The following is a 26,758-nucleotide window of genomic DNA, read 5'->3' as shown; positions in this document are numbered from 1 at the left end:
AGTATTTTTGTTTTAAACGCTCTGTATCTCTTTTTTGTTTTTCAAGGTGATCTTTGTGACAGGATGGCTGATCAACATCAGGACTTCAGTATGACAGAGGATCATTTGGTGAGCCAAGCTAGGTGGAATCCATCAGGTGAGTCATATGGGGTGGGAAACAGGAATGTTTTATTCCACAAGATAGAAGTCAGGATAAAAAAAAAAATGAAGGGAGATTATCAATGGGAATAAACTTGAAAGTATAAATGAGCTGAGGATATAAGCTAGTCATAAATTCTAAATATCATTACATATACATACATACATACATACATACACATATATGTCAGTTGCTGCCAGACTTCGCCTTAAACTGTAAAAAGATTTGCTTTGTTACTTAAAAACAATTAGAAGTTTACATAACCAGAAAAGTGACTATAAATATGTCTTCAATTTTAGAAGAATAGTTGTTTATATCCTACAGCAAAGGAGCATGACATATTCATTTTAAACTATAGTTTAAAATATTTTTCTACTTAAAAATTATCCAGAGTGATGTTTAGAGAGCTGATGGTTTATTACAACATGAGTGTAATCTATATATAGGTGTAAGTTTTCATGGTCAGCATCTGTGTTTAGTAGATACATCTGTGAACAAACCACTACAAATAGGAAGGGTATTTCTCTCCTACATAGAGAAGGTAGGTTATACATCTCTGTCCCAGGTGAAGTGAGTGATGCTGTGGACGTTCTTCTGTGGTGCATGGAAAGCTGTGGGGGCCTAAATGGAGAACAACATATTTGGCTGAACCCTGGTAAGATGGAGTGCCTGTGGGTGAGCCTTTCTATATCCAGGAGTTTATTATTTTTGGTCTTGAATGGAGTTGCACTATTGCCAGACAGCCCTGGTGCATAATCTTGGGATCCTCCAGACGCATGACTCCTGCTTGAAGAGCAAATGGCAGTCGTGGCTAGGAAGGCCTTGATTCAATTTTGTGTTGTGTGCCAATTATTCCCTTTCTTGGATAGGGAGGCTCTTCACTAAGTCACTCGTACTCTGGTCATCTCCCATTTGGACTGTTGTGGTGCTCTCTACATGGGGCTACCCTTGAAAAGTATCCAGAAGCTTCAGCTGATAGCGGTTGCTTGGGTAATTTTAGACACCCAAATTTTAGAAGGGCGCATGTAACACCTCTGTTCAGTGAGCTGCATTGGGTGCCAGTTTGTTTCTGAGTCCAATTCAAGATGTTGATTTTGATCTACAAAGCCTTACATGGAATGGGGCCCGGCTACCAATGAAACTATCATTGCCCTATTACATTAGCCCATTCCATCAGATCAGGCAGGGGAAATATATTGCAGACCCTGTCAGTTAAAGAACTCCAATTGGCAGGGTCTAGGAAGAGAGCCTTTTGTTTCCTGCTGTTGCCCCTGCCATATGAAATATTTTTCCCCTGGAGGCGAGGCAGCACCCCTGACTTCCTGGCCTTCTGAAAAGGAGTTAAGACTTGGCTCTGCAACCTCACATGGGGAGCCCACGGAAGCAAATAGCCATGGGTATAGTTATTTCCATGAAAGCCCTCCCTTTGTTTTTAATTAATTTTAATCTCTGGCCTCCTCTTAATTTTTTTTAACTTTTATATATACTGTTTTATATTTTAGTGTTTTACTGCACACATCACCCAGAGTCCCTCTTTGAGGGAGATGGGCAATACAGAAATGTGAAAGGTAAATAAATAAATAAGGTTGCTGACCAAACAGGTAAATTATTAGAAAAGTACAACCTTAAAGCCACCTACAGGCCAATTAAGAAAATCAGAAAATCATTCAGTCAGCCAAGGACAGCAGAGAACTCTTCACAGCATTCTGTATCTATTGCATCCTCTAGCTGTGGACAGATATACATTGGTACCACAAAATGCATGAGAAGCACTGCAGACAAGGACAGTCCAAAAAAGTGATCAGTAGGAGAATATGCATTGTGTCATAAAGATAATAAAATTCAGTTCAAAGACATGCAAGTGCTGTCAATAACTTCAGACTATTATATACACCTGCATAGAGAGGCTATTGAGATCTATAAACATCCCAACAGCTTCATCGAGAAAGAAGAAAGTCTGAAAGTTAACAAAACTTGGTTATTTGTCCTGTGTCATGACAAGATCCTTCCCAAAGCAGGACTAAGCAAGAATCAATTTCCCAAAATGTTAAAATCAGATATTTTTCTGGACAAGGTCCCAATCAGGACTAACAAACCAGAAGCCAGCTCAAACAAAGAACCAATCAGGATTCAACATTCCAAAAATGGTTTATCAGAAGTTGGTTTGAACAAAGGATCAGTCGGGAACCAACACTAGCAAAATAAATCAGGATTAAACATAAAGACCCAGTCAGAGACCAGCCCTCATCAGCCTGCAGCAGTTGGAAACCAGCTTGGCCAAAATCAATCAGCAATCAGGACATCTAGCTGATGTATATTATATTCCAGAAGTCCATTGCGTATCACAATAAACATTGGAACCACTGAGTTGCCATATTTATTGTTACTTTCCAGAACAAAGTTGCTGCATCATTGCTCACTCTGTTTCCTTATTGCCCTAACTGACACATAAAATTCAAAGTGGATAATAAATTATCATGAATTTGTGAAAAAAACAGAATATTATTGAACTGAACTGAGGAAAATGACAAAATCATATAGAAATTAACAGATTTCTTTTCAAGCAGTTTTCTTCATCTTTGATTTGGCTTCAAATTTAATATTCTTTCTACCAAAGCTGCAATTAATATCTTTGTGTTAAGAATTGTGATAATGTCTTGTAAATTACACTTATCTTGTGCTGAAAAGTAGCCCTCTATTGTCTGTATTCAAAAAATGAAACTATTTTTTGTGATATTCCAGAATGCTTACATTTTTAAATGTTTACCCATCTATTTTCTGTTGCTCCCTTCAACGTTTTCTGAAATATTAACATGCTAGAGGTTTCAAATAATATACAAGCTAAGTCATCATCGAATACCATAACAGTTAAAATGTCATAATTGGATAAATTTGTTGCGGTCAATATGCTGCAGAAATTTATGCATATAGGAAAGATAAGAATTGTAGTTGAGCATTTTGCAAATAGCCAAATATATAATGTCAAAAAAAGCTTACAGATGTTCTTTATCTCTTCTACCCTCTTGTGCTTTGGAATACTTGTTTCTACAAGTATTCTGGTCACTTTTTAGGGAATTACTTACTGCTTGGTTTTATCAGCATGGGAGATATTTGTACCTTTATCTGTGAAATATGAAAATGACTTTTACTAAGTAAAGGCTGCTTGTCTCTAGAGCATAGTCTTTTATAAAGCTGCATTGGCAGTTTTATAAAAGACCTTGATATGGACAACTTTAACTGGGACCTTCCCATATACTAAAAATTCAGACTTGGAAGTAAGAATTACTTAGGCTGAAAACTGAATTTATTTCAGTTGTTTGGCAATCATTACAGGTTATATTCCTCCCTAGTGTCTATGATCTTGTTTTTTTTTAGTAATTCTAGACTTCAATAATTTTTTTCCAGGAAGAGTCTCAGTTTTCTATGCCTGAGAGATCAAATGGAGATATTTTCCCATAATATAATCTCTGATAAAATAAAATCTATGCAAGGAAGTATTCCTAGTGTTTGAAAACAGATGATGGAATTCCTCCTTTGAAAATCATTCTTTCATTCTTTCTGCATCCTGAAGACCTAGCAAGTTCTTTTATGTTAATAGCCAGCACTAAAGCTGTTTCGGTCAATTCTTTTGCTATTTTATGTTACAGAATCTTTTAGCTATGCTATGTAATGCCAATAATAGGATTTTTATCCATTGATTCAAGTCACTGGTGTCATAGACAATAAACCCAAAATAAGTCTACTTGGAAGCATTTATTTTGACTTACAATGGACATCCTTGAACCTTAGTGGAACTTGAGATCCTATTGCAAGACAAATAAACACTTGTAGGGCCTTTTTTTTCTTCAGGAGTTTTCTTGTTTGCTTCATGCATTCTCTTTATTTTCTAGGACTTTAGCAAGATTATCCAGGCTCAGTGATTTTTAACTTTCAGTCAAACCAGGCTGAAACAAGAAGAATCTGAGAAGAGCTTTTGTTCTCATTCCCCCCCCCCCCTTGCTCTCAGCGCCTGCCTTCACAGTCTCTTCACCATGGTAACAAATGGAGAATCACAGCTCCTTCACCATGGGCAATGAATTGCAACCTACTTGATTACTCTTTGCCCCATACTGAGTACTCGGTTGGATAGTGACAATTATCCTTAGATCTTGTGAGGGCAGCCACTTTTTTGGTTTAAGTAAAGTCCTCTTTGCATAGTACAGTAAGGTTCTAGTACTTGGCTGAGGTTAGCCTTAAGTATCCAAGCCCTGCGGTTCTCACAAAGGCATAGAACTTAAGGGCTGAATGATGTAAAACTTGTTCTGAAGTTCTGAGGACATTGTGCCAGCAATGATCAGTGTTTTACTCAATCACTCAAGAATATTCAGATCAGGATCTTAGTGTGAATCCTGGAAAGTTCCAGCACTGATTTGATGAGAATTTGCCCTATAAGCTGATTACTGTATAGTCTATTTCTCTTGTCTCTGGGATAACATTTATCTCTGAGGCCATCTGCTAAATACTGTGAAAAATAGGAGAGAGCCAGGAAAAATCACTTGTATTTCTTTGAATAAAATGCTTAACAAAGTAGAGAAAGACCTGGATGAACATTTCCAAACATAATGCTCCATAAACATAAACAGTGTTTATGGAAAAAACACCTAACAAATTAAGCAGAGAACTCAGTTATAGGAAGAAGATATTAGGTGCAGAATAGCAACCTACATTATGTCTATCTTTGGGAAAAGTTGAAAGAAGTGGTTGGTCATTTCTTCCCCATTCACTGATAGAAAGCCATTATCACTGCAAGAAATCTAATGTAAAATCATATTTCAGTACTTTCTCAAGCAGATTTGTAAAAGGAATTTTAAAAAACTGAACAAAATAAAATTTACCAACAGAAGCAGGTACTTCTTAACTGTTGTTGGGATTGCTTTTCAAGGCCTGACATTGCTTTTCAGCCATTATCTGACATAATTAGTAATGCTCTATTGTTTTGTCGACCTCTAGCAAATAGATTGGTGCTTAGTTCTCAATGAACTTTTAATGGAACATTCAGAGACTTTTTGGATTGTATGTGACAAAAACTTCTGATAATATGCAGTTTCAACTAAGGAAGTAGCTTCCTTTCATTGAGAACATTCAACTCTGAATATAGAGAATGATGCTATTTGTTCTGGCTGAGATGGAACTGTGTGTCTTGCCAACTTCTTTGGCTATATATGTCAAGTTGTTATAGTTGACTCAGAAAAAGGACAACATAGACTTTCATTTCATTAACTGCTGAGGAGATCAAATAAAGAATATGCAAGGGAGTAAAAATAAGAGAATGCCTTTCATCACTTAAAATGAAATGAGTATTTAAATTAAATTAGCATGCCAGGCTATAGCAAGCTATTATTGGAAAAGTGAACTTTCAGTAGTTGTGGTGCTGGGTGTACAAGCAGGCTGGTCCTGCTGCCAAGAATTATCTATGAAGAAGCACATATATCCTTATGAAGTAACTGAAGTAATGAAATAGTAAAGTGGAAAATAACATAATTTGCAAAAAGTTCTTTAGATAGGTGAGCTTTTATGTGTAGCAGCACAGAGGGCCAGTTTGGTCTAGTGGTTAATGCATTAAATTAGAACTGGAAAATCTAATCCTCCCTTAGGCGCAGAAGTTAGCTGGGTGACTTTGAGGCAGTCGTCTTCTCTCAGCCCTAGAAAGATGGCACTGCTAAAGCATCTGAAAAATATTGCCATGGAAACTACAGGAAAATGTCCATATACTTATCAGCCACTTAAGTCCTGATAACTGTATGGACATTTTCCTGCTGCCTCTTCCTTAAAGATAATCATGTAATATACCAGGCTCAGATTTATTTAGTTACAGCAAATTGCTGCCTGTTTTGCTTCAAGACTGCTGCCTTTTTACTCAATAACATACACATTTTGGGCTGATTTCAGAAATATTTTTTCTAACGGATGATATGAAAGTTGCCTTATTTTCAGTCCATTGATTTAAAAAAAAATGTTTGAAAGAAGAGACATGAAGCATAGGTGAATGAATACTTTTGTGTTCCATGTGAAGACTTCAACATGAATTTCCTTGATGAAATCATTTGCTCATTATATGAACAGAAGAAAACATTGAAAGTATTCATTTGCAAGAAAAATTTTTTGGAACAATGCTGCCAAATCATGTGATCTTTTCTTTCTTCATCAGCACTGAAAGAAATGCAAGAATTAGATGGATGTTTCAATTTTTCTGAAAATACCTAGCTTCAGTATCTATGAATGATTACAAGCTATTATAAGTTGCATGATGATCACTCAGTAAATATACTGGCCAGAATCACTTTGAAATGATTACTATCTATTGATAAAGTAGCTTTTCTTTCTCTATTCAGATCACTGCTTCTCACTTAACTGTATCAGCAGTTTGAGTCTCCTGCTGCCTGATTAATAACTAAATTCCTGTCCATTTTGAATTTTAACCTGGTATTAGACGGGAGAAAATCTATAGCCTGTCTCCTTCATTTCATACTATCATTGAGGGGAAAAGAATAAAAGTTTTCAAAAGCAATCAGCAAGAATACTTCCTCAGATTCTCCCCAGTAGATTACCTTTTATGATATTCAACAAACATCCCAGAATTTCTCATACTCCTATCCTGTTTATTCAGGTATATCTTTAAAATATCAATGAAACATTGAAGAAAAGACCACTTGGTGTCTACTCAAATGTTCATTGTCCAGGTTCAATGTTCGTTATTAATTCTTCTGACAATATTGTTTTTCTGACAAAGCCAGTAGAATCTGGCGTTTTATACATTTTCTGGATGAATAAGTACAGATCTGCTTTCATGATCCTTAGACCTATACATCAGCGATGACCAACTTGATACTAAAATACAGCCTATTGTATAAATCATTGTAGATGTTTATTTTTTTCCGTACTGATGTTCTAATATCTTTAAATGCATTATCTGCAACCAAGGCACGATGCAAGGCATTCTTATGAGGACATAATCTGTACTGAGGAAAAAGAAGAGGAAAGAAGAAGAAAAAGCTTGCTTTGCATTTGGCCTTCTTGACTTCGCTTTCATGTTTGCTACTGATTGATGCACCACACAGATCATTTGCTCTTCACTTGTAGTAGCTGTTTTGTTGCTTGGCTCTAATATCTGTGACGGGTACTACTTCCATTTCTACTGTTACTTTCTGTAGCCTTTAAGCAATCACATAAACATGCCCATTTCTTGCTCTGTGGGAATGAGCAGCCTAATTCAAAACCTTATTGCATAGCTGACTGGCCATATTTTCCAAAACTGAGCTCCTTATGCTGAGTGCTGAATGTGTGTATTTCCAGGCACTCCCCTCCATATACCAGTTGATGATGGATCTGATGAACCAGGGTCTGAAGCTTCTGATGCTAAGAGTACCCCAACTGTGGAAGGTGGGAGCTCTTTGTCTCATTACTTTGAAATTTATAGCAGCCAGCTCTTGAGTGTGTCTCTTAAAAGTGCATCAATGTGGGTCCTCCTAACAATAATGAAAGCTTTATTACATCTAGTGTTAAATGATTTTTCTTTTAGCGTTAGTTATTGCTGTGACTGAAATTATTGTGCAAAATATTAATTGTGGTCTTGTTTGCACCTTTCACAAATTAAATCCAGAGTTGTCATTAGCCAGGTATTGTTCCTCCCCCCCTAGTGCCTTCCCAAGGATTTTAAATATTCACCTTTTGAAAAAGATAATGTAGGAATTGACATTGTTTGGTTTCAGAATACCATTAAACAGAAATCTTTCATTTATACACACATTCTTTTAAGCCTATGGACGAAAGGGTAATGGGTTAGTTAGGGTTAGAATTAGGTAAATTTAGGTTCTATCTATAACTCTAGGTCATTACTAAATTAAAATTAATTTTATACCATGATTACCCTACAGACCTTTGCTATAAACACAGCAAATTATTGTAGAGTTTTACAAATAACTATTTTGCTATCTTACATTGAAAATGAAACAAGCAAACCCTCACTTTTTTATCGTTAAAAAAGCTTTCCTATCTGATGATCCAGATGTGATTGCTAAAATTATGCTGCTTGAAATGGAATTACAGTTACACAATTAGCCATGCAGAAAATAATTATTTTTATTTTGTAATTGTGCCATCTTTGTCATTTCTTTCTTTGTTTAAATCAACACATGGAAAAGTACATGCTTCAAGTGAAGTTACTATGCTCTAGAAACCTGTTGCTCTTAATTTAAATTGAGTACATTTGCTATATGAAGTTGCTTCAGTTTTCAAATATTTAGAATGTATCAATTAAGGGGCAGTTTTAACAGAAGGTAACAATCAAATCCTACTTTCAAATGCTCTGTAGTTTCCTGATTTGTGAGCCTCAAAGACAGGATTGCAGAAAAAAAATACAGATAAGCAAACTTGAAGAACTAAAATGTAGGCATGCCCTTATTAATTTACTTTGCTGCAGTAATACATAAATGATGATTACATTTTTTTATTCAAGATTATTTTTCCTCTTTTGGGCTGGAAATATTCTTGAATGTTAAAACCATTTTACACCTATAAATACTTGTTCCATTACATCTTAATTTTGGTAACACTGTTTCTATGAAATCTGGCAAGTGGAATCTTCTAAACATCACTTCTTGAAATATCACTGAATCTGTAACATAAGCAGTTCTCTAAATGTTCCTCTGTGGGCCACTAAATATAATAATTATTTTTGGTGAAAAATGCCAAGAGAGTGAACATTATAGAATATAGAAACACATTTACTCAAGCTACATCAAACAGAAATATTTTATAGACAACAGGCATTTTAATCCCTGGTATTGGAAGCATTGGTGAAGTCTCTAGAAAGAAAGAAGTCTAATCCGTAGCTGAAGAAAAATGATGGATCGGTGCAATGGTGGGATTCAGCCGGTTCACACCGGTTCAGCAAAACTGATATCTAATTTTTTGTTGAGTTCGGCAAACCGGTTATGATAAATCTGAGTCTGAGTCTCACTCCTGGCCTTCCCGTCTCCGGGTTTTTTTTCAGTCCGATACTGAGGTTTTCTCTCTCGGCTCCTCCCTTCAGCTGTTCGATCTAGCAGCTCTCATGCTCCTCTGGGTGATGGAGGAGGTTCTCCAAAGTACCGACTGAAGCTGATGCTCTGTTCTATGCCGAAGGGAGACCTCCATCACCCTGCAAGCGGAGGTAAAGGGGGGGGGGGAAACAAGTGATCCGAATGTGCTGCTCGGCAGCAGCAAGTAGAAGTAGGGGGGGAAAGCTTCCCCCCGCCTCGGCTTGCAGGGTGAGGGAGGAAGTCTCCCTTGGGCTTCTCCCACTTTATACTTTTTCGTCCTCCTTTGAACAGCCCTTCGCTCCCGATGCTGCTTTTTCAGTCCCGGATTTCGGTTTGTCCAGAGCCCGTGCAGAGGGTCTTTGGAAACGAAGCCCTGCAGCGATTGGGTGGGCTGGGAACAATTCCCTTCGCTTTTGAACCGGCTTCGAAATGGGCTGGAAGGAGCGGCCCGAGAACTCCAATCTGGCTTTGTAGCAAGCAAGAGGATTGGAGGCACGTGAATGCACTCTAGTCTGCTGTCTCAAAAACCCGGGGTTCCCCCCCCCTCGTGTTGGATTTTCACTGCCATACTGTTTAACTTTCTTTAAAGTTTACCTGATGCAGAATGCATCTTTTCTTAACTTTTTAGGGTAACTGATCTTGCTATTGTTTGGGGAGATACCTGATATTTTGTTTTACAACCAGCTTGATGATGGTGCAGTGGTTTGAATAAGATTTCTACATTTTAACTTTAAATTTCTTCCAAAGTCTGAACCTGATCTTGTTTTGATTTTATATGCACCAAATTTAAAATTGTGTTAACTTACTGACTGCTTCTCTAGCTTATCTCAGAAAATGGGAAATGATTGCTTTTGTATGACAGCTTTTTATAGCAGAATAGTCTTCAATATTCTTAATGTAACCAATCAATTTTCTTAATTCTTAAGAACCAATTTTCATAATGTAACCAATCTGCAAAAGTTTGACTTGCAGAACTTTTACTTGAAAGTTGCATCATCTTGGTATTTGTTATGAATATTACGGCTCCATTAGTAGAGGACAGAGCTTATGAGGATGGAAACTCAGCTCATCAGCATGTAGAGATGCTTGAAGGAACCACAGATGAGGCAAGTGAAGGTAGTTCAGATGTGACGTAGAGACTCTCCCTACTTAGTTTTATAATGAGTGGTAATTTTGAAGGGCACAGGCATCTGTACATTGCAGCATTCTTGACAATATGCTATAAGGCAATTTGGGGTTGAAGGCAGGAGAACAGAGGCAATATTATGAACTTCTTTATAATTTCTTGGTTCCATGCCTATTATAACCCATTTCACAATTCTATAGGTGATAATAGATTGAGGGCCTCACTGATGAATTTGGTTTTCTAGTAAGGGATCATGATCTTGGTGCAAAAACACCAAGGCCCCACTCTTCCCCTTGAATGGGTGGGCCTCATTCACTTAAACAAATTCCTTCCTGCTTTTTTTTTTCTTTTTATGGTTGTCTAAACAGCTTTGTAGAGATAATTTGCTAGAATGTAACCCTATCTCTCACTGAAATCTTAACTTAAATCATAAATTAAATCATGAAAGCTATAGGCCATGAACGGTTTTTCTAAGATCTTAAATATTCAGCTGAAGCATAAACCCCTACATATTACCCAGTTAATCTTCTTCTAGCATACTATTTTTGACATCTGCAACTTCATCAAATAAAGGGCTGTTCACTGGTATCTTCGTTTGTGAAAAATGAAGACTCTGCCTTTAGTCACTGGTAACTATCTTCATTTTTGCCCTGTGTGATTTTTATCTTGAAAATAATTCTACTTTCAAATCCATATGCAGTCAAGATTCTGTAGATCAAATCATCTGCTATTAATTGAAAGAGACATTGCCAGCTACATCTCCCTTCTCCTTAGATCCTGTCTCTGCACTGTGCTGTGAAGGCAAAACACTTAATGGTTTACCACTTATTCTGTCTTTATAGTTGGAATCATTGGTGCAAGCTCTGAATGGTATAGTGATTAATATCTGTTTATTTGACTATCTAAGTACGAATGGTGGAATTCTCTACAATCAATTCTGCTAAAATTGCTGTACAATTATCTACTAATCTATTAAGAGAAACAGGATTAACGCAAACAATTCTTTGATTCCTTCTAATTCTTCAGGGAGACTCTGATAGAGTCTTCTTTTCGTGCAAGGTCCCGAGTTATAAATGGACTACAATATGACATTTGTCTTCTGTTCATCAATTGCTTTGTATTAATTTAAACTACAACAAAAAAACATTCTTTAAATAGCCCAAAGAGATAATGTTAAAGCACTAAAAAAGAATAATGTAGTCTAAAAAGTCTGAGGAAGAGAGAAGTGCAGAACTTAACTATTTTTTGATCTATGAAATATGTAATTACACAACTACGGTGGGATCTATAAAATATTAATATTAATATACAGCTGTCACATCTGAAGGGTAGGTGAATCTTATGTCTGCTTCATTCAGAACATTTGTCAACATGAGGTTTTATACTGGAAATGTTAAATGTTCAAATGCATAAGTAGCAAATGAAGATATGCTGTCAAAGCTATAAATATGCTTCTAACCTCTTCATTAATTAGAAGGCACCTGATAATTCTTGATGTAGAACCCCATCCATAGATTCCTTTCTCTTGCCTTCTCCTTGGTTTGCCATTTTAGAAACTTTTATATGTTCATGTTACTTTATCTAACTTTAATGGGGCTTCCCATTAAACTGATGGTTATTGAATATTTTCACTTTTAAAAGATTGCATTATTGTTAGCATTTTTCCCAGGTCAAAATATTGAACATGGGTCCTATGGGATAATCATCATAATTACTTTTTACTGAGGCAAAGTGAAGTACCTTATATACCTTAACTTTTCATTAAACTAATGGTAGTTTGAACATTTGAATAATGAATCTTCTTTATCTTACTTATTATCAAGTGTGAAGGAGAACATCCTTAAGTAAGATGTTGAAAGAGCTTTTTTTTTGTATGATGTCTTTTTAAACTTTGTACATTCTTTTTATCCTATCGGGAGAACTTTTTTCTTCAATAATTTTTCAAATATAAACACATTTGGATTAGACTAGAAATCCGTGGGACTTAAGAATCATCACTAATTTATATCCCCCTGGATCTAAATATAAGCCACTCAAGATCTGTTTATTCTTATCTAGTGTGCATTATTGAACTCAGAAATCAGCCATTAACCCATTTTTTTCCTATCGAAAAAAATCCATATGAGCTGTTTCTGTAGTAGAGCTGTGCAGATTTCTTGTTCTTTTGATGTTTTTGCATCCATCTTCCTGTAGGTCATTGTGATAATCTCCTAGCTGAATTAAGCATATAGGAGAAAAGGCAGGTTGCTTATTTGTACATTTCTTCAAAATAATCTGTTTAGTCAAATAAACCATCCTATTGCAGGATTTGATAAGAACATGTAAGTTAAACTGAACAGAATAATACTGTTCTGTCCTTAACATAAAATCTTCTTACTAAGTCTGTTTAGAGGAAGGGGCTAAGTGCCAGTTTTCTGCTGGTTCGAATGCTTTTGTTTTATATAGGTGCAAAATCCATTATATAAGTTTAGCCTTAGCCTTAAAGAAGATTAGACTTTTTTATGTAGGTTCTTGACTTATGACCACAATTGAGCCCAAAATTTCTTTTGCTAAGTGAGGCAGTTAAGTGAATTTTATCCCATTTTATGACCTTATTTGCCACTATTGTTAACTGTACCACTGCAGTTGTGAATCTAGCTTCCATGTTGACTTTGCTTAGCAGATGGTTGCAAAAAGTGATTACATGAGCCCGGGACACTGCAAATGTCATAAATATGAACCAGTTGCCAACTATTTGAATTTTGATCACGTGGCTAAGGGGATGTTGCAATGGTTGTGTGAAAAACAGTCATAAACAATGTTTTTCAGTGTCCTTGTAACTTCAAACAACCACTAAACTAAGTTGAGAACTATCTGTAATCTATTTTCCTGTTTACATTTTCATGCCTTTCCTATTGATACATAAGATTATGAAATCTCTTAGACCAGGCATGTCAAACTCGTGACGTCAGGTGATGTTGCGTGACGTATCGCGACTTTTTCCCCATTGATGGCAATGGGGTGGGCGCAGTTTCAGTATGATGGATCAGGCCTGAGGGCTGGCAGTTTGACATGCCTGTCTTAGACTCTAGAGTACCCTTTGTCAGATAACAAAAGGACCAATCTTGTATCTGATTTGTGACAAAACATCTTTCAGTATTTACTTTTACGATACATTCTAGTTAGATTTATTCTTTACATGAGAAGTATAACCTGCCTTCTTTCTTTTTCTTTCTTTCTTTCTTTCTTTCTTTCTTTCTTTCTTTCTTTCTTTCTTTCTTTCTTTCTTCCTTCCTTCCTTCCTTCCTTCCTTCCTTCCTTCCTTCCTTCCTCCTCCTCCTCCTCCTCCTCCTCCTCCTCCTCCTCCTTCTTCTTCCTTCTCTCTCTCTCTCTCTCTCCTCTGTCTTTTTTTTTCTTTTCCTACCAGGTTGTTTTTTTGTGTGGGGGAGATTTTCTGGTCACGAAAGAAATCACGATCAATTATTAGATAACTTTTTTTTGGCAAATGCCTACTTTGTCTGCTGATATTAATGAAAAAATAATAGAAACAGTCCTAGTAAAAATTAAATGATGGCTGGATGGTTTCATAAGACATGTCTCATCTGGAAGCAATATACACCTAACCTTTATTTATTTTACAGAGGATTCATACAACACCATTTTTACTGTAATACCACTCCTTCCCCCTACACATTTTATTGCTTCTTCCATCAAGGGGAGAAAAAAATCTTCCAGATGTTGACTCATAAGAAATGGAAGCACTTTGATTTTAAATTTATAATAATATTGTAAGCAGCAATCTCTGGGATTCAGTGCTTAAAGATATGCTTTATTGGGAACAAATCTTCGCTACTTTATACTTTTCATCAAGAAGTGATGTTTAGAGAAAATTACAGCCAGGAATATCTTCCACTATAATTCCTTTGAAAGGAGCGAGTTCACAGAACTACTGATGTTTAAAATTGGGGAGTGGCATGACAAGAGGCACCAAAAAAAGAATTGACCTTTGTGCTGCAACTTGTATTGCTGCCCTAATGAGAACCCTGCAATCAGAAATAAAATAGAACAGTGTTTCTCAATCTCAGCAACTTTTAGATGTATAGACTTCCAACTCTCAGAATTTTATCCAGCCAGCTTTGGCAATAATAAAGTATTATATATGATATAGAGTATTGTATAGTATAGAAGTATCATTAGAGTATTATATTTCATTATATGTATTTCCGAACATATTTTATTCAAAATACATTGACAGTTTTTAATCATGCTTTCTGAAATTCCATGAATATCTGGATCAAGACTCTCCAGATAATTTTAGCAATCAAAGGAAACGTTGATTTTCTTTTTAAAATTTTCAGTTAACCCAGCTGAAGATAAGCATAGTTAAACTATATTGCAGCTGAACATGATTATGCTATATTGTTCCATGTCTATATAAAAATATACAAAAATGCCTTTGTTAAAAAAATCTGTCAAAACAAAGTTTGCATCTTCCAAAAAGCCTATAAGCTCATTGATTTCATTTAGTTTCAACATACTTAGCTGTGCAAATTAATGGTGTATTCATAAATGTTCAGATCAATACCTTTTTAGTTAAATATTTTTTGTAAACCCTGTCAGTTTTATTATATTTTTCTTCAGGTGTATGTTGTAATTGATGAATAGAATGTGATTTATTTCAGTAGAAATGTTTCTCATCAGTTTATTTCATTTTCATTTAAATGTACTGCCACACATTTCCAAATATTCACATATCATTTGAAAATACAGAAACATTTGTCTTGTTCTGTTTTTAATGTTGAAATCATTTCCCCATCTTTAATTTGGAAAATTTAGCTGAGGAAGCAGGCATAGTTTGTACTCCTAACCATGAAGACCATGCTTCGGGGGATGCTCAAGGTAAGCACAGTAAAGTTTATTTCCTATATATCTAAAAAGTACTTTGCCCCTTAGAAATTGCTGATTTAGCTTAGGCTATGTATTGTCGTAGTGTTGAGAGAGAGAGAGAGATGTAGAACAAATAAAAAAAGCACTGGACAAAGTTAATCAAAAAATAAATGTAAATAATAAGAGCAGTATAAACCTATATTATGAACAGCATAGCTTCTGCCATTCATTATTTCAACTCACCTTTCCAAATTCTTGGCCAGTTAGAGACACAGTTGAATTTTGTGTTCCCTAATTGATAGGTTTCACTTTCAGTTTGGTTTTATGGAATGAATTGTTTTTTGGGAGGAACAACACCTGAACTAAAAGCAACCATGTCTACAAAATGTACTTGCTTCTTTGTTTTATTAACTGCAGTGTATGCCTGAACCTGGACAGATTGTTAAGTCTTAGCTGTGGTTAATTGAAACTAATTACATCATAGTTTAAACATTTGAGTTATTTCATCAAAACATAATTGACTTTAATTGTACAGTAGGACCACACTGGTCAAGTGAAATTGGAAAGAAAAACATCATCCTTGTGCTCACAATCACAAAGGAGAAGAAATAACATACATCTGAAGTTTTTGGAGGTAGTGATAAGCCACAGTTGATCATTACAGTTAAATGAGTTCATTATATTTACCCCCTGTGTCAGTGCTCTCTTAGAATTTTGGCTACCCATCTTGAAAATGATTGTCGACAACAAGAAGGAAAATGTTAGATGATGATTTAGATCACATTGTCTGAAGCTGTGAATCATGTCACAAAATAAATAAAAAAGTAAACTGTGCTTCACAGAGATAAAGTGGTAAATGCCATAACAGATTAATAGTTACAGCTATTAAAAATATGTTTCCAATATCTAGAAAATAATCCTGCTATATTAGTGCTACCAACTTTGATTGGTTAATTGTTTTAAAAAAATAAAGATGCTGGACGTATCAAATAAAGAGGTGCTTTATGGGCATATTCAAAATTTATCATTTCAAAATAATTATAATAGTTTTAATTTTGTAATAATGGAAATAATTGTATTAAGACAATTGTATAAAGATAGATCCCTTGATTTTTACATTCTTCTTTATATTCGAAATAGTTCAAATTAATAAAGTCTTACAACTTTTTTAGGCTCAACAAATAATCTTTTAGATTAAAGAGATGTTGGTTATATTAAGTACTACTGTAGCACTCAGTTTTTCTTCATGAAATAATCATTTCCCCAAGTTTGTAAGTGATTGTAAATACTTCTGGGTATGTGTTATGTGCATGAATATCTTCCTACCTCTTTGTCATAATAATGCTTTGTGTTACTATGTTATTACTTGGAGTGAGTGGAAATAATTCATGATGATGATGATGATGTAAATGAGATAAAAATAAGGACACTATACCCCCCACACCCAACCTTATTTAGGAAGCAGCTTACTTAATTGAAAATAGAGCTTTCCATATATTTCTTGCAGATTTTTCTTTTAGGTTGATCCATAGTCTAGACCAGAGGTGGGCAACCTTGGCTCTTTTATGATTCGTGGACTTCAACTCCCAGAATTCCTGAGCCAGCCAAGCTGGCTCAAGAATTCTGGGAGTTGAAGTCCACGAGTCATAAAAGAGCCTGGTCTAGACTATTAGGAGATAAAGAAATATTGCATAGAAAGAAAGAAAAAGAGAAAGATAGTATTGAGCTTTCATACACAGCCTCATTGCCAGTGAGGGCTGGAAAATAGAGAGGCCAGACAGAGGCTGTCAAGAATTGATAAAATGTGAACCAGTCTTCCTGCCCTCCAGGTGCCCAAAAAAGATACAGAAACTGAATCAGCAATTTGTCCAGTTTTTGATCAAGATCAGGGTTGGGAACAGCTGTGATGTTATGCTGTTTTAGGTCTTGTTCCACAAAAAGAAAGCCAGAAAGATATACAAATATACAGAAGCAGTAAATTGATTCAGAAATTAAAAGTCCAAATAGATCCAAGAATTTAAACAGTAAAGAAAAGAGAGCAAGTGTTATGGTTCATGCAATGAAGAGTTGGAACACAGGACATTATTTGGTTCAAGAAGCCAAAGTAGCCAATTGTACCGATTCATGGATAATAGAAATTGTATTCAGCAATGAGCCACTGTGCCCTCAAGTTGATCTTCCATAGTCTTGGCTCTTTGAATTTTTTGGCCAGGATAGACATTGCTCAGATGTGTTTGAGGGAAAGCACCCAGTTTGAACAAAGGTATACTAGAGGCTATACCTGTACTTGTTTTGTCCTTTCCCCGTTGATGTTCATTAATTTTTGTCTAATTGTGAAGTCATTAAAGCATGTAGGGCTTAAGTAAGCCTTCATCGCCAGGGTGTCTCCACTAGAAGTTAATATTCCTCTCTACCTTCTGATATTCAGTGCTGGGCCATTCTCTTGAGGAAGGGATTGTGTTAAATCTAGCGCAGAAGAATCCTTAGCACATTGCTATAGACAATGACAAGAAAAGATAAGTGAGGATAAAAATAATCTCATCTAGACACTGTCTGCACCTGAAAAAATATTTTAAAGATTTTGGGAAAGGTCAGAAAAGATGTTTATAAGCTGTAGAACAGATTGCTTACAGGACAGACAAAAAATGGCCACTTAGTTTTTCAGACATTTGTCAAAAAGGAAATTTACCATTTGGAAACTTCAGCGGGTGCAGAATGTGGTTGCACAGGTAGTAAATGATGCCAGATACACGGCATACATAACACCAGTTTTGTGTGAGTTGCATTGGCTACTGGTGTGTTTCCAAATACAATTCAAGATGTTGGTAATTACCCTTAAAGTCCTACATGGTTTGGGACCAGGATACATGAGTCTCTACCTCTCCAACCAGATTTTGCCGCATAGGCATGCTGTAGATCCCGCCAGCAAAAGAGTGTTGGCTGGCAGGGACTAGAAGACAGTCTTTCCATCCTTCCTTCAGATATTAGAACGGCCCCAACACTGTTAGCCTTTCATAAAACCCTAAAAACCTGACTATGTTCTCAAGCCTGAGCCATGGAATGTGTTAAGGGCCTCATTTCCCGATTGTATTGCTATCAGGCCAAGTATCTTGGCTGCTATGTATATTGTTTTTATTCTTTTAAAATGTTTTTAGTATTTTGATTGTAATATGTTTTTCGAATTGTATACCACCCAGAGTCATTGACTGAGATGGATGGCTATAGAAATTGAATGAATGGATGAGTGAGTGAGTGAATGAATGAATGAATGAATAAAATGAATGAAAGAAAGAAATTTGCAGTCATCCATTGTTAAGGGAGAAGACAAGCTTCTACTTTCCAATACAATGCTACTAATATTAATAGTTATAATATAATTCTGCATGTTCCAATGCAGTCATATAGCCTTTTCACATTTTCCAAAACAGATCTTTGTTTGATTTCTCTCTGCTCATCAAAGGCCTATAGGGGAAAATAATGAGAACAAAAATTGCTGCATTTTTGAGAAGGGACTGAGCAGAAAATGACATATGAAAAGTCTTAAGACGAGGTAGGGTAAAATGCCTGCTTTTATTTTAATGCTGGCAGATGTTTTTTCAGCTCTAAAAGCACAAAACTAATTCTATAACCATTAAAATTACCTTATACAGGTAAGCAAAACTATGTTTTATAGAATAGACCAAATATAATTCTATATTTTCCCTTGGCACAATATGGCTTTTTGTGAGTCCTATTTCTTTTAGCCATATAGTCCATTCTGCTCCCCACTAAGCCTTACTTAATTGTTTTGGGATTGTTTGGGGTTTTTTCTCCCTATTTTGAGTCAAGGATAAAACATTTTTAAAACTGGCATCTATCAGTCAGACCATTTTTATAAGGTGCACTCTAAACCTCTGGACAACTATTTATTTCACTTAGTAGTAGACTATGTAAATTGAGCTACTGGATCCCAAACTTATTGAGAAGTATTAACCGAATACAGAAAATGTTTGAGCCTTTGAATAATTTAGTTTTTAAGAGAGCACTATTTAGTTGTCAGGTGTATACTGGAGAAAATGATTTTTCTTCTCTTCCTCAACTTTTCCCAATTTATTATTTTTTCTAAAGAATTGAGAATCTAGTCAAATAATACCCCACCTTTAATTCAAATCTTGAATTAAAAATTTGGACCTGGACTGGTATTTTATAGATATTAAATCTTAAGCAACAATTAATTAAAGAAAACAGAATAAACTGTAGACAGAAATTCCATTCTCTAATATTGAACTCTAAAATAGACTAAAGCTTTACATTAATATTATAAATCTATTATTTTATATTATAAAATATTGTATACTAAGAAAGTTCTGCAAAATACATTAGTTTGGATTTACTTTCACTATATTATAATGCATATAATGCAAACAGCTAATGAACCTTCTTTGTTACAGTGGTAGAATTAAATATGTGTACTATTCTCATCTGTGAAACACAACTTGGTAAATTTAAACTGAGTTAAGTTATTCCTTTAGTAATCAGCAGTAGGGTTATTTTCTAAGTTTGGTTCAGCTGCATAAAAAAAATCTTGAATTACAAATGGTCTAAAATAATCTGTCTGCAATGAAATTGGCTTAAACATTGTGAAATCTTTTGATGTAAAACCACTGGTTAGATTAGATGAGTGAACCACAAAAACTTTATTTCCTGAAATCCAGCCGATTCCTTGAACCAAGATACAGCATGAAGGCAGTAGCCCTTTTCTAACAATGGCTGCCCTATTAAATGCTCTACCAAGCTAATAAGGCTTTACCATAAGATCCAGACTGGCCCAGAGGAGGCAAAGCTATTGAGAATAATTATGCTTGTGAAACATCATGATTCCCCCCCCCCAAACCTCCTTTATTATCCCAATTATATGCTTCTGACTGTGCATAGGTTTTTTTATACAGAGAAGGAAGACTACTCTAATGTAAAATGGAATATCTTCAAACTGCTTTGCTCTCTTTTCAAGGAGTTACAAGCAGATAAAGCATTACATCCATTTGTATTAAAAAAATGACAAGATACTGATAGGTGCTCCATTGCTATAGTCATTAAAGACACAAAGTGATCTTGCCAGCTCTTGACATCACTTTGCAAACAGAGCTTCACACAAAAACATTGGAGGAGTTGCCAAAAATGGTTTCAGTTGGTTGGGAACACAGTATTTTGTGTTCTCAATACAGCTGGCTTGATTTTTGCTGTTTTTTTTTAAATTATTTTCCGGAGTATTTAATGTTAGACAAAGCATGCTTGCTGTTTGCATTAAAATGAGAAAGGAGAATTGCTTGTGATAGTTGCCCAAATAGTTTATTATATTCCAAATTTATCTTATAATTTATTGCTTCACTTATCTCTCCCAGAAAGCATACTAAGTATAGGACTTTCCCTTTTATTTCAGCTCACATTGACAGCCGAGATAAAAATGAAATTGGGACTGAAGAACTAAAACCAAAGGTAAGCTGACAAGTAGATTATCATAGGTATTCTTTTTCCCCTTTTGTTCCCCTCTCATGAAACATTTTTCTTCTTAGAGCAGGCTAAGGAAAAAATGTATTTTTGGTATTTGATTATCCAGAAAGTTGTTTTGAAATGTGGATACTTTCTCCAGTTCTACTATTAACTCATCTGAATTCCCCTCTCTCCCCCTTTGAAAAGAAGTTCATAATCTGAAACAAGAATCTCTTAAAAACAAATTGTTTTCCTATGCATCAAAATGGCCATTTTTATTTTCTAAACAACAAAGTGCTGCTGTAGTTTAACCTACCACTGTAATTAGTATGGGCCGGGATAGAACAAGCTGGACAGGACATATAATAAAGAATATTGTACAGTTTTTTTCTTCTGTACAGGTGATTTCATGACTTGTCTTGTGATTGAAATTTGCAAAGTAGTTTTTTTAACCTTAGTACAATTAGGAATAATAGAATCTGCTTATATAGTGCTCAAAAGGAGGACAGGTTTTATAGACACATAACAGCCCAGACAAGAACCATGACTGGAAGAGCTGCAGTCTTGTATTAGCTGAATTATTTAACACTTGTTTTTTTAAATTTTATAGTTCTAAAATGTCCCTATTAAAATTAGTTTTCCTCTTAACTATCAAACATTTGCTGATCATGTAATTACTAGAATGAACCAAATGTCTATTTCAACAATAATATTGCAATGATTTGCCCCAGAAAATTTTTCTGAAATTAGCATAGGTACAAAAGGAAAATCATTCAGACACATTATATGAGCCACATTAATAAATGTAAAAAACCTCTGGCTGTTTATTAGTTTTGTTGTGGAATGGAGAGAAATATCATCTTGCTTATAATTGTGCAACCTTATAATGATAATTAATAGCACGGAGATAATTAGAACATTTGAAAATTTACTGTAATTTGATAAATACTTGCAGATTCTGAGATGTTCATTGTAAAAGTGAGATGTTCCTTAAATATGGGTAAGGGGCTGGGATATATGTCTTTGTTATGTTTTTGTAGTCAGGAGAAAATAATAGTTTCATTTAACTTTTAGTTTGATTCCAGCATGGTTAACTCAGCAGTCATTCTTATTTTATTTTAACCATCTTCTTTTTACGTTTATTGCTTCCCCCCCTTTCCACGCTAACCCTTGATTTGATTTTATTTGTTTTAAAGACATCTATACCTTCCTCTATCAAAATCTCGCAAGGTAGATCTTCCATTACCCCCAAACGCAACTCCTCTATTAGTTCTATCCCCTTGAAAAAACCCTCCAGTCCTTCCAAGTCCTTCTCTTCCACCCCTAAATGCATCTCTTCTATCGCCTCCCGATCAACCAGTACAGGAATAAAAGAAAAAAACAGCAAGGTAAGGAATTACTTTAAAAGAAAAGCAGGGGAGAAGGGAGGGAGCATTATTTCATTCCTATTTGAATTTGCCACTTGGTTTATAAACTTATATTCAGTGTTACTGAGTCTGCTGTTGGCTGGAGGCTGAAGATTATTTTTCACTAGATTATGTCACATTTAGTAACCTCTTGCTAATACAAACTCTCTGCCATTTGAGTGACTAGGCTAGCATTGACCACCAACTGAATTTAGAAATACTTCTTGACATTTTCTTGACATAGTTAAATAATGCCTTAAATTCATTTGAAGCCAAGGAAGCTGCTATTTAGTAACTGCCAGTTATGCTCTTCAGTGGGAATTTGTTGTTTGAGCAAATTGGCAATTGCCAAGCTTCGCAGTAAAGACGTAGAATGAAAAAAAGGCTGATAGATCTTTTTGAAACTAGCTTCTCTAATTATGCCCAAATTTGATTTAATGTTGCTTAGGTTTTTCAAAAGTCGAGAAAATAATGTCACCCTCAACTATAGAGAGCCAATAATCATACTGTCATCTGTTTCTAGGTTTCCGATTTCAGTGTTGCAGGAAAAAAAAAAACCCTACGGAATTAATGTAGAGAATGGATATATTGCAGCCTGTTAGACCTCATCAAGTTGATTCGGTTTAGGTACATTGATTCCCTCTAAGAACGATTAGTGGTTTCTCTCACAAGTTTATTAATTAAAGAGGAAAAAGCAAATAAAACATTTTGTACTCAGAAAGCATAAAATGCAAATGTAATATCATAGTAAGTACATACAATATTAAGTGAAAACTTACTTATTTAGAAGACTTGGACTGAAAACCACGTAAAGATAGGAGGCATTTTAGCTATTTTTTGTTCTTTTTTAAAAACTTCATTAGCAGTACAGTAACTCTTCCCTTTCTTAATGTATCTTCAGGGTCCAGATATGAAAAGTGCATCGAAGATAGCAGCCCCACGCTCTGCTGCGGCCCAGAATCAGAAGAGCCCAGCCAGTGTGTCTCGGATCCCTTCAAAAACTCCCACTGTTCCTAAGACACCACCGAGCCTCAGTAAGAGAAGAAATTTATGTGTTCATTTTGTTACACATAGAGGAAAAAGAAAAAATGATCCTTTGGTTTATTGGAATCATTTTTATATGTAAATATATGAAATTAATTTTATGGTGGTTTCTCGGGAAAATATACATTCTTCAAGACACCCTTGACAATTCATGTGACTGAAAATATGCTGTTGGAAAGATCTTCAAAATGGGAGGTTATCTTGGAAAGGGTTAAAGGTACCACAGTTGAATCAGTATTATAAGGGACTTCCTCATGGCCTGTGTCATTCCGCTCACCAAACACTCAGAGCTTTCTTACAATGACTGCAGCCATTGCAGGAAAAATCAGAGCTGACTTATGCTTCTTCCAACTAATCTATCAAATAGTGAATTGTAGAAATTAGCCCTTGCTTAGAGCCTGGCTGCATTTGTTAACAGCACGGAAAGAAACCACTCTCAAACAGTAAATACAGATGATATTGTTGGGAAAAGCTTTCCATAGGTCTTTGCAAGACATCTAATCAAAGAGGGGTCAAATTGTCACATGGAAACCTCTTTAATGACAGTGGTTTCAAGTGATACATTTATCATGGCAAGTAGGATGTTTCTAAACCAGACTTATATTTTACAGTGTCAGACACTAAATGTGAAGGTAACCAGTTTCTGCTTTCCCAATTAAAAAGGAAAAGACAAGTTGTTGTATGATCAATAATGCTGGAAGATACCTTTATAGAAGCATATGCACTCTTTTATTTCCACAATCAGAATAAATTTGTCAAAATAATTTCTGAGAGCAATCCTGAGATGCAGCTGCTTTAAGGAGATGAGGACAAATGCTGCATTAGTGCTCTCATGTGCACCAGTGCATCACTTTCCCCTTGAAACTGAAATGCTGCACAGCCCTTATGGGTAATGAAGTTCAGTAATCATAAGATTTCTCTCAATATAATGCAATCTACAGATCTTAGTGACTTCCATAATGTTTGGCAATCACTTTATTATTTTCATTTATTTCAGTGCCGAGAATGACACCACTAATTTGTAGTAGTTATTCTAATGTATCGCTAAGATCTGAAAAGACACTAAAAGTCATGGTTCAGTGAAGGAATATTTTTGTTCTTTCAGCTGCTAAAAAGGAGCAGAGAAGGCCCCCTAGCACAGCAGCAAAATCTGAGAGAGGTAATATATATATATATATATATTATTATTATTTAGTTCCTTCTTTATTCTTAAAGAATCCTAAAATACTTTTCAGGCATTTATCTAAAAATTCTGTTGATTCTGAATATTGATACTAATGTTTCAGCTGGTGTATGAGACATTATTATGGAGTGAAAACTTTTGTGTTCAGCCTTTCAGTTGGAATGACAAGAGATGTCTATGTGAAGACAGTATGAAATATATTTTGTAGAAGCATAGACACTTGGGCAAAATGATAATGTAGTTTAAATATATAAATTAAATTGGCTGATATAGCATCATGGGTGAGCGTTAGTTCAACTGGCATTTACCTACAATTAAAATAGTGAATATTGTCATCGTTCCTGGAAAAGGGAGTACGGATGGGGCCCCCAGCCCGGTGCAAAATGACAGGCAAAGAGCACAGTACTGGATATTCATCTGAGTGTCTGGATGGGTGCATACAGAAAGGGACAGCAGGCCATGAGGTATCCTGGCTTAAACAAGCTGACATTTTCAGTTTTTAGAAATTAAATTGATGTCAACATGCAGACTTAGTGCCAGCTGGATTTCAAATAACAACATGTGTCTAATAGTAGTTCTATATGGTGAATTGAGCTAAGAATAGTTGTTATATATATATTGATACCTATATATTGAAACATATACATACATACACACCTACACACATCTCTTCATTTTTCTTAATTATTTTGTTAAGCACTAAATGTTTAAATGTTAAATGTCTGGCTCAGTAGAACTGAGCAAATGTGATATCTGGCTATTATTACACACAGGACTGACTCATTTAACACAATCCATCATAACTAAAACTTCAAAATCCACATTATTGAACAACTCAGGTGAAAGTAGAATAATAAGACTGTTGCGAGTCAAATAAAAAATACAATGTGTTTCTTGAATATTATATCACAGTACGGTAGGGATAGCAGGAATATCAGAGCATGCAATACTGGATCAGTGAAATGTAGGATTTTCTGGATATTTATAAAGCCGATATTTGCTGCACTAACAATGTGGTTCCACTTAAAATTTCCAAATAAATAAACAGTGGGATGCAATTAACAATTAAGTTTATTCATTTATTTCCACTGTTTCTTTTCATTCATAGTCAATAATATGCAGACAATTTGCAATCTATGTCATAAAAATAATATCATTTATTACAAATAATGTAAAATTAGGGTGTTAGGGTATTAGGTTATATTAGGGTATATTAGGGTTAATGCTAAACAGATGGCAGGCAAAAGGCAAATATTAATCTCCAAAGTCTTGTTGGAACAGATACAATGTGACAATTTGACTAAATTATTTGGGCTCAAAAATGTTCTTAGTTTATCAGAATATAAAAATACAAAGGAAAATAAAAATAATGGAAACTAGGGGAGGGGAGAGTGTAGAGTAGAAAGGGATAAAGGAAAAATAGGATGTTGACTTCCAACTCTTTAGCACAGTAGAAGAGAATAACATTAAAATCTCAACTTTTCATACAATAATATATACCAGCCATTTCTGTAACAACACACATATCTAATCCACAAAGTTTTATTTTTCCATTACAAGCACAAAATCCAGAAGCGGTTTCCAGATAAAAACAAAATTGGATATGTTCTTTTCTTTGAATAAAGGAATCAATTTAACCATCTCTACTTTGTTTTTTTTCCTGTGGAAAATATTATATTTCTATTTGCACATATTAATCTTTATAAATTATCATCATTTATATTAGTAAAATTCACTGTAATCTTTCAGATTCTTTAATCATAAACTTATTTACATCCATGTTAAAACTCTAAACTTTTGTTTAAAAATATTTGTAAAATCAATAAATTCTAATACATCTTTTTTTCACTTCCTCATAACAGATTGTTTTCAAATATACTTTAAATATTTTACAAATTTTAGGAATTACTCTAGTATTATAGATAAAGGAAAAAAAATTTCAAACCTACTTTACATTAAAAAATTTTTTAATTACATATATCAAACTGGTAAAAATCCAACCTAACTCCAATTAACTAATTAAATTTAAGTTGCTCCTTCCCACTTTTCTTTGTAAAATAAAATCTTTTTCTTCTCTGGAATGTCGATCAAGTTATTATCTTTTTATACTTATCTTTCTCAAGAAATTCTCAAGCTTGTTAGTATCCATAAAGAAAAAGTCCCAAACTTATCCTCTTGGAAGTTGCAGATTTTCTTGGAACTCTTCTTTCAATTGTGCTGGAAGGTTTACATTTAAATCATCGTCATAATAAAGATTTGGGTCAGATTTATATTCCAGAGTTGTGGTTGGATCCTTTGCTACTTGTGAAATTCTCAGCTACTTGTGAAATTTCCTCAATCATTTGATATTTTTGTACACATAGTTTCATCTCTGAAGTAGTTTGAGTAGTTTTTATAACATCCTTAGAACATAACTGATCTATAAAATGAATAATGCTTTTCTTTAAGAATTTTTCAAACAATATC

At 34.9% G+C, this 26,758-nt stretch overlaps 1 protein-coding gene across 31 annotated transcripts in view; it reads left to right on the top strand.

Moving 5' to 3' along the window:
- Positions 1-26,758, top strand: part of MAPT (microtubule associated protein tau) — a 90,343-nt gene that overhangs the window by 28,234 nt on the left and 35,351 nt on the right. For 13 of the 31 annotated variants that reach the window (XR_005558610.1, XM_039359044.1, XM_039359037.1 and 10 more), the window contains exons 2-8: positions 47-136; positions 7,472-7,558; positions 15,140-15,202; positions 20,610-20,665; positions 21,856-22,047; positions 22,967-23,099; positions 24,215-24,268. Coding sequence is in view for 30 of the 31 variants with exons in the window: in XM_039359037.1 (XP_039214971.1) it covers positions 47-136; positions 7,472-7,558; positions 15,140-15,202; positions 20,610-20,665; positions 21,856-22,047; positions 22,967-23,099; positions 24,215-24,268 (675 nt within the window). In the remaining variant the exon portion in view is untranslated. Of the gene's footprint in view, positions 1-46; positions 137-7,471; positions 7,559-8,206; positions 9,330-15,139; positions 15,203-16,862; positions 18,741-20,609; positions 20,666-21,855; positions 22,048-22,966; positions 23,100-24,214; positions 24,269-26,758 lie in introns of those variants that run through there. The other 18 variants (XM_039359033.1, XM_039359053.1, XM_039359049.1 and 15 more) reach the window with 10 other exon arrangements.

This window comes from Crotalus tigris, unplaced genomic scaffold, assembly GCF_016545835.1.
Source record: "Crotalus tigris isolate CLP2741 ecotype Arizona unplaced genomic scaffold, ASM1654583v1 scf7180000019068.10715455, whole genome shotgun sequence".
NCBI classification, from domain to species: domain Eukaryota; kingdom Metazoa; phylum Chordata; class Lepidosauria; order Squamata; family Viperidae; genus Crotalus; species Crotalus tigris.
Note: the sequence above shows the minus strand (reverse complement) of the source record. Positions and strands in the feature narration are given on the sequence as shown.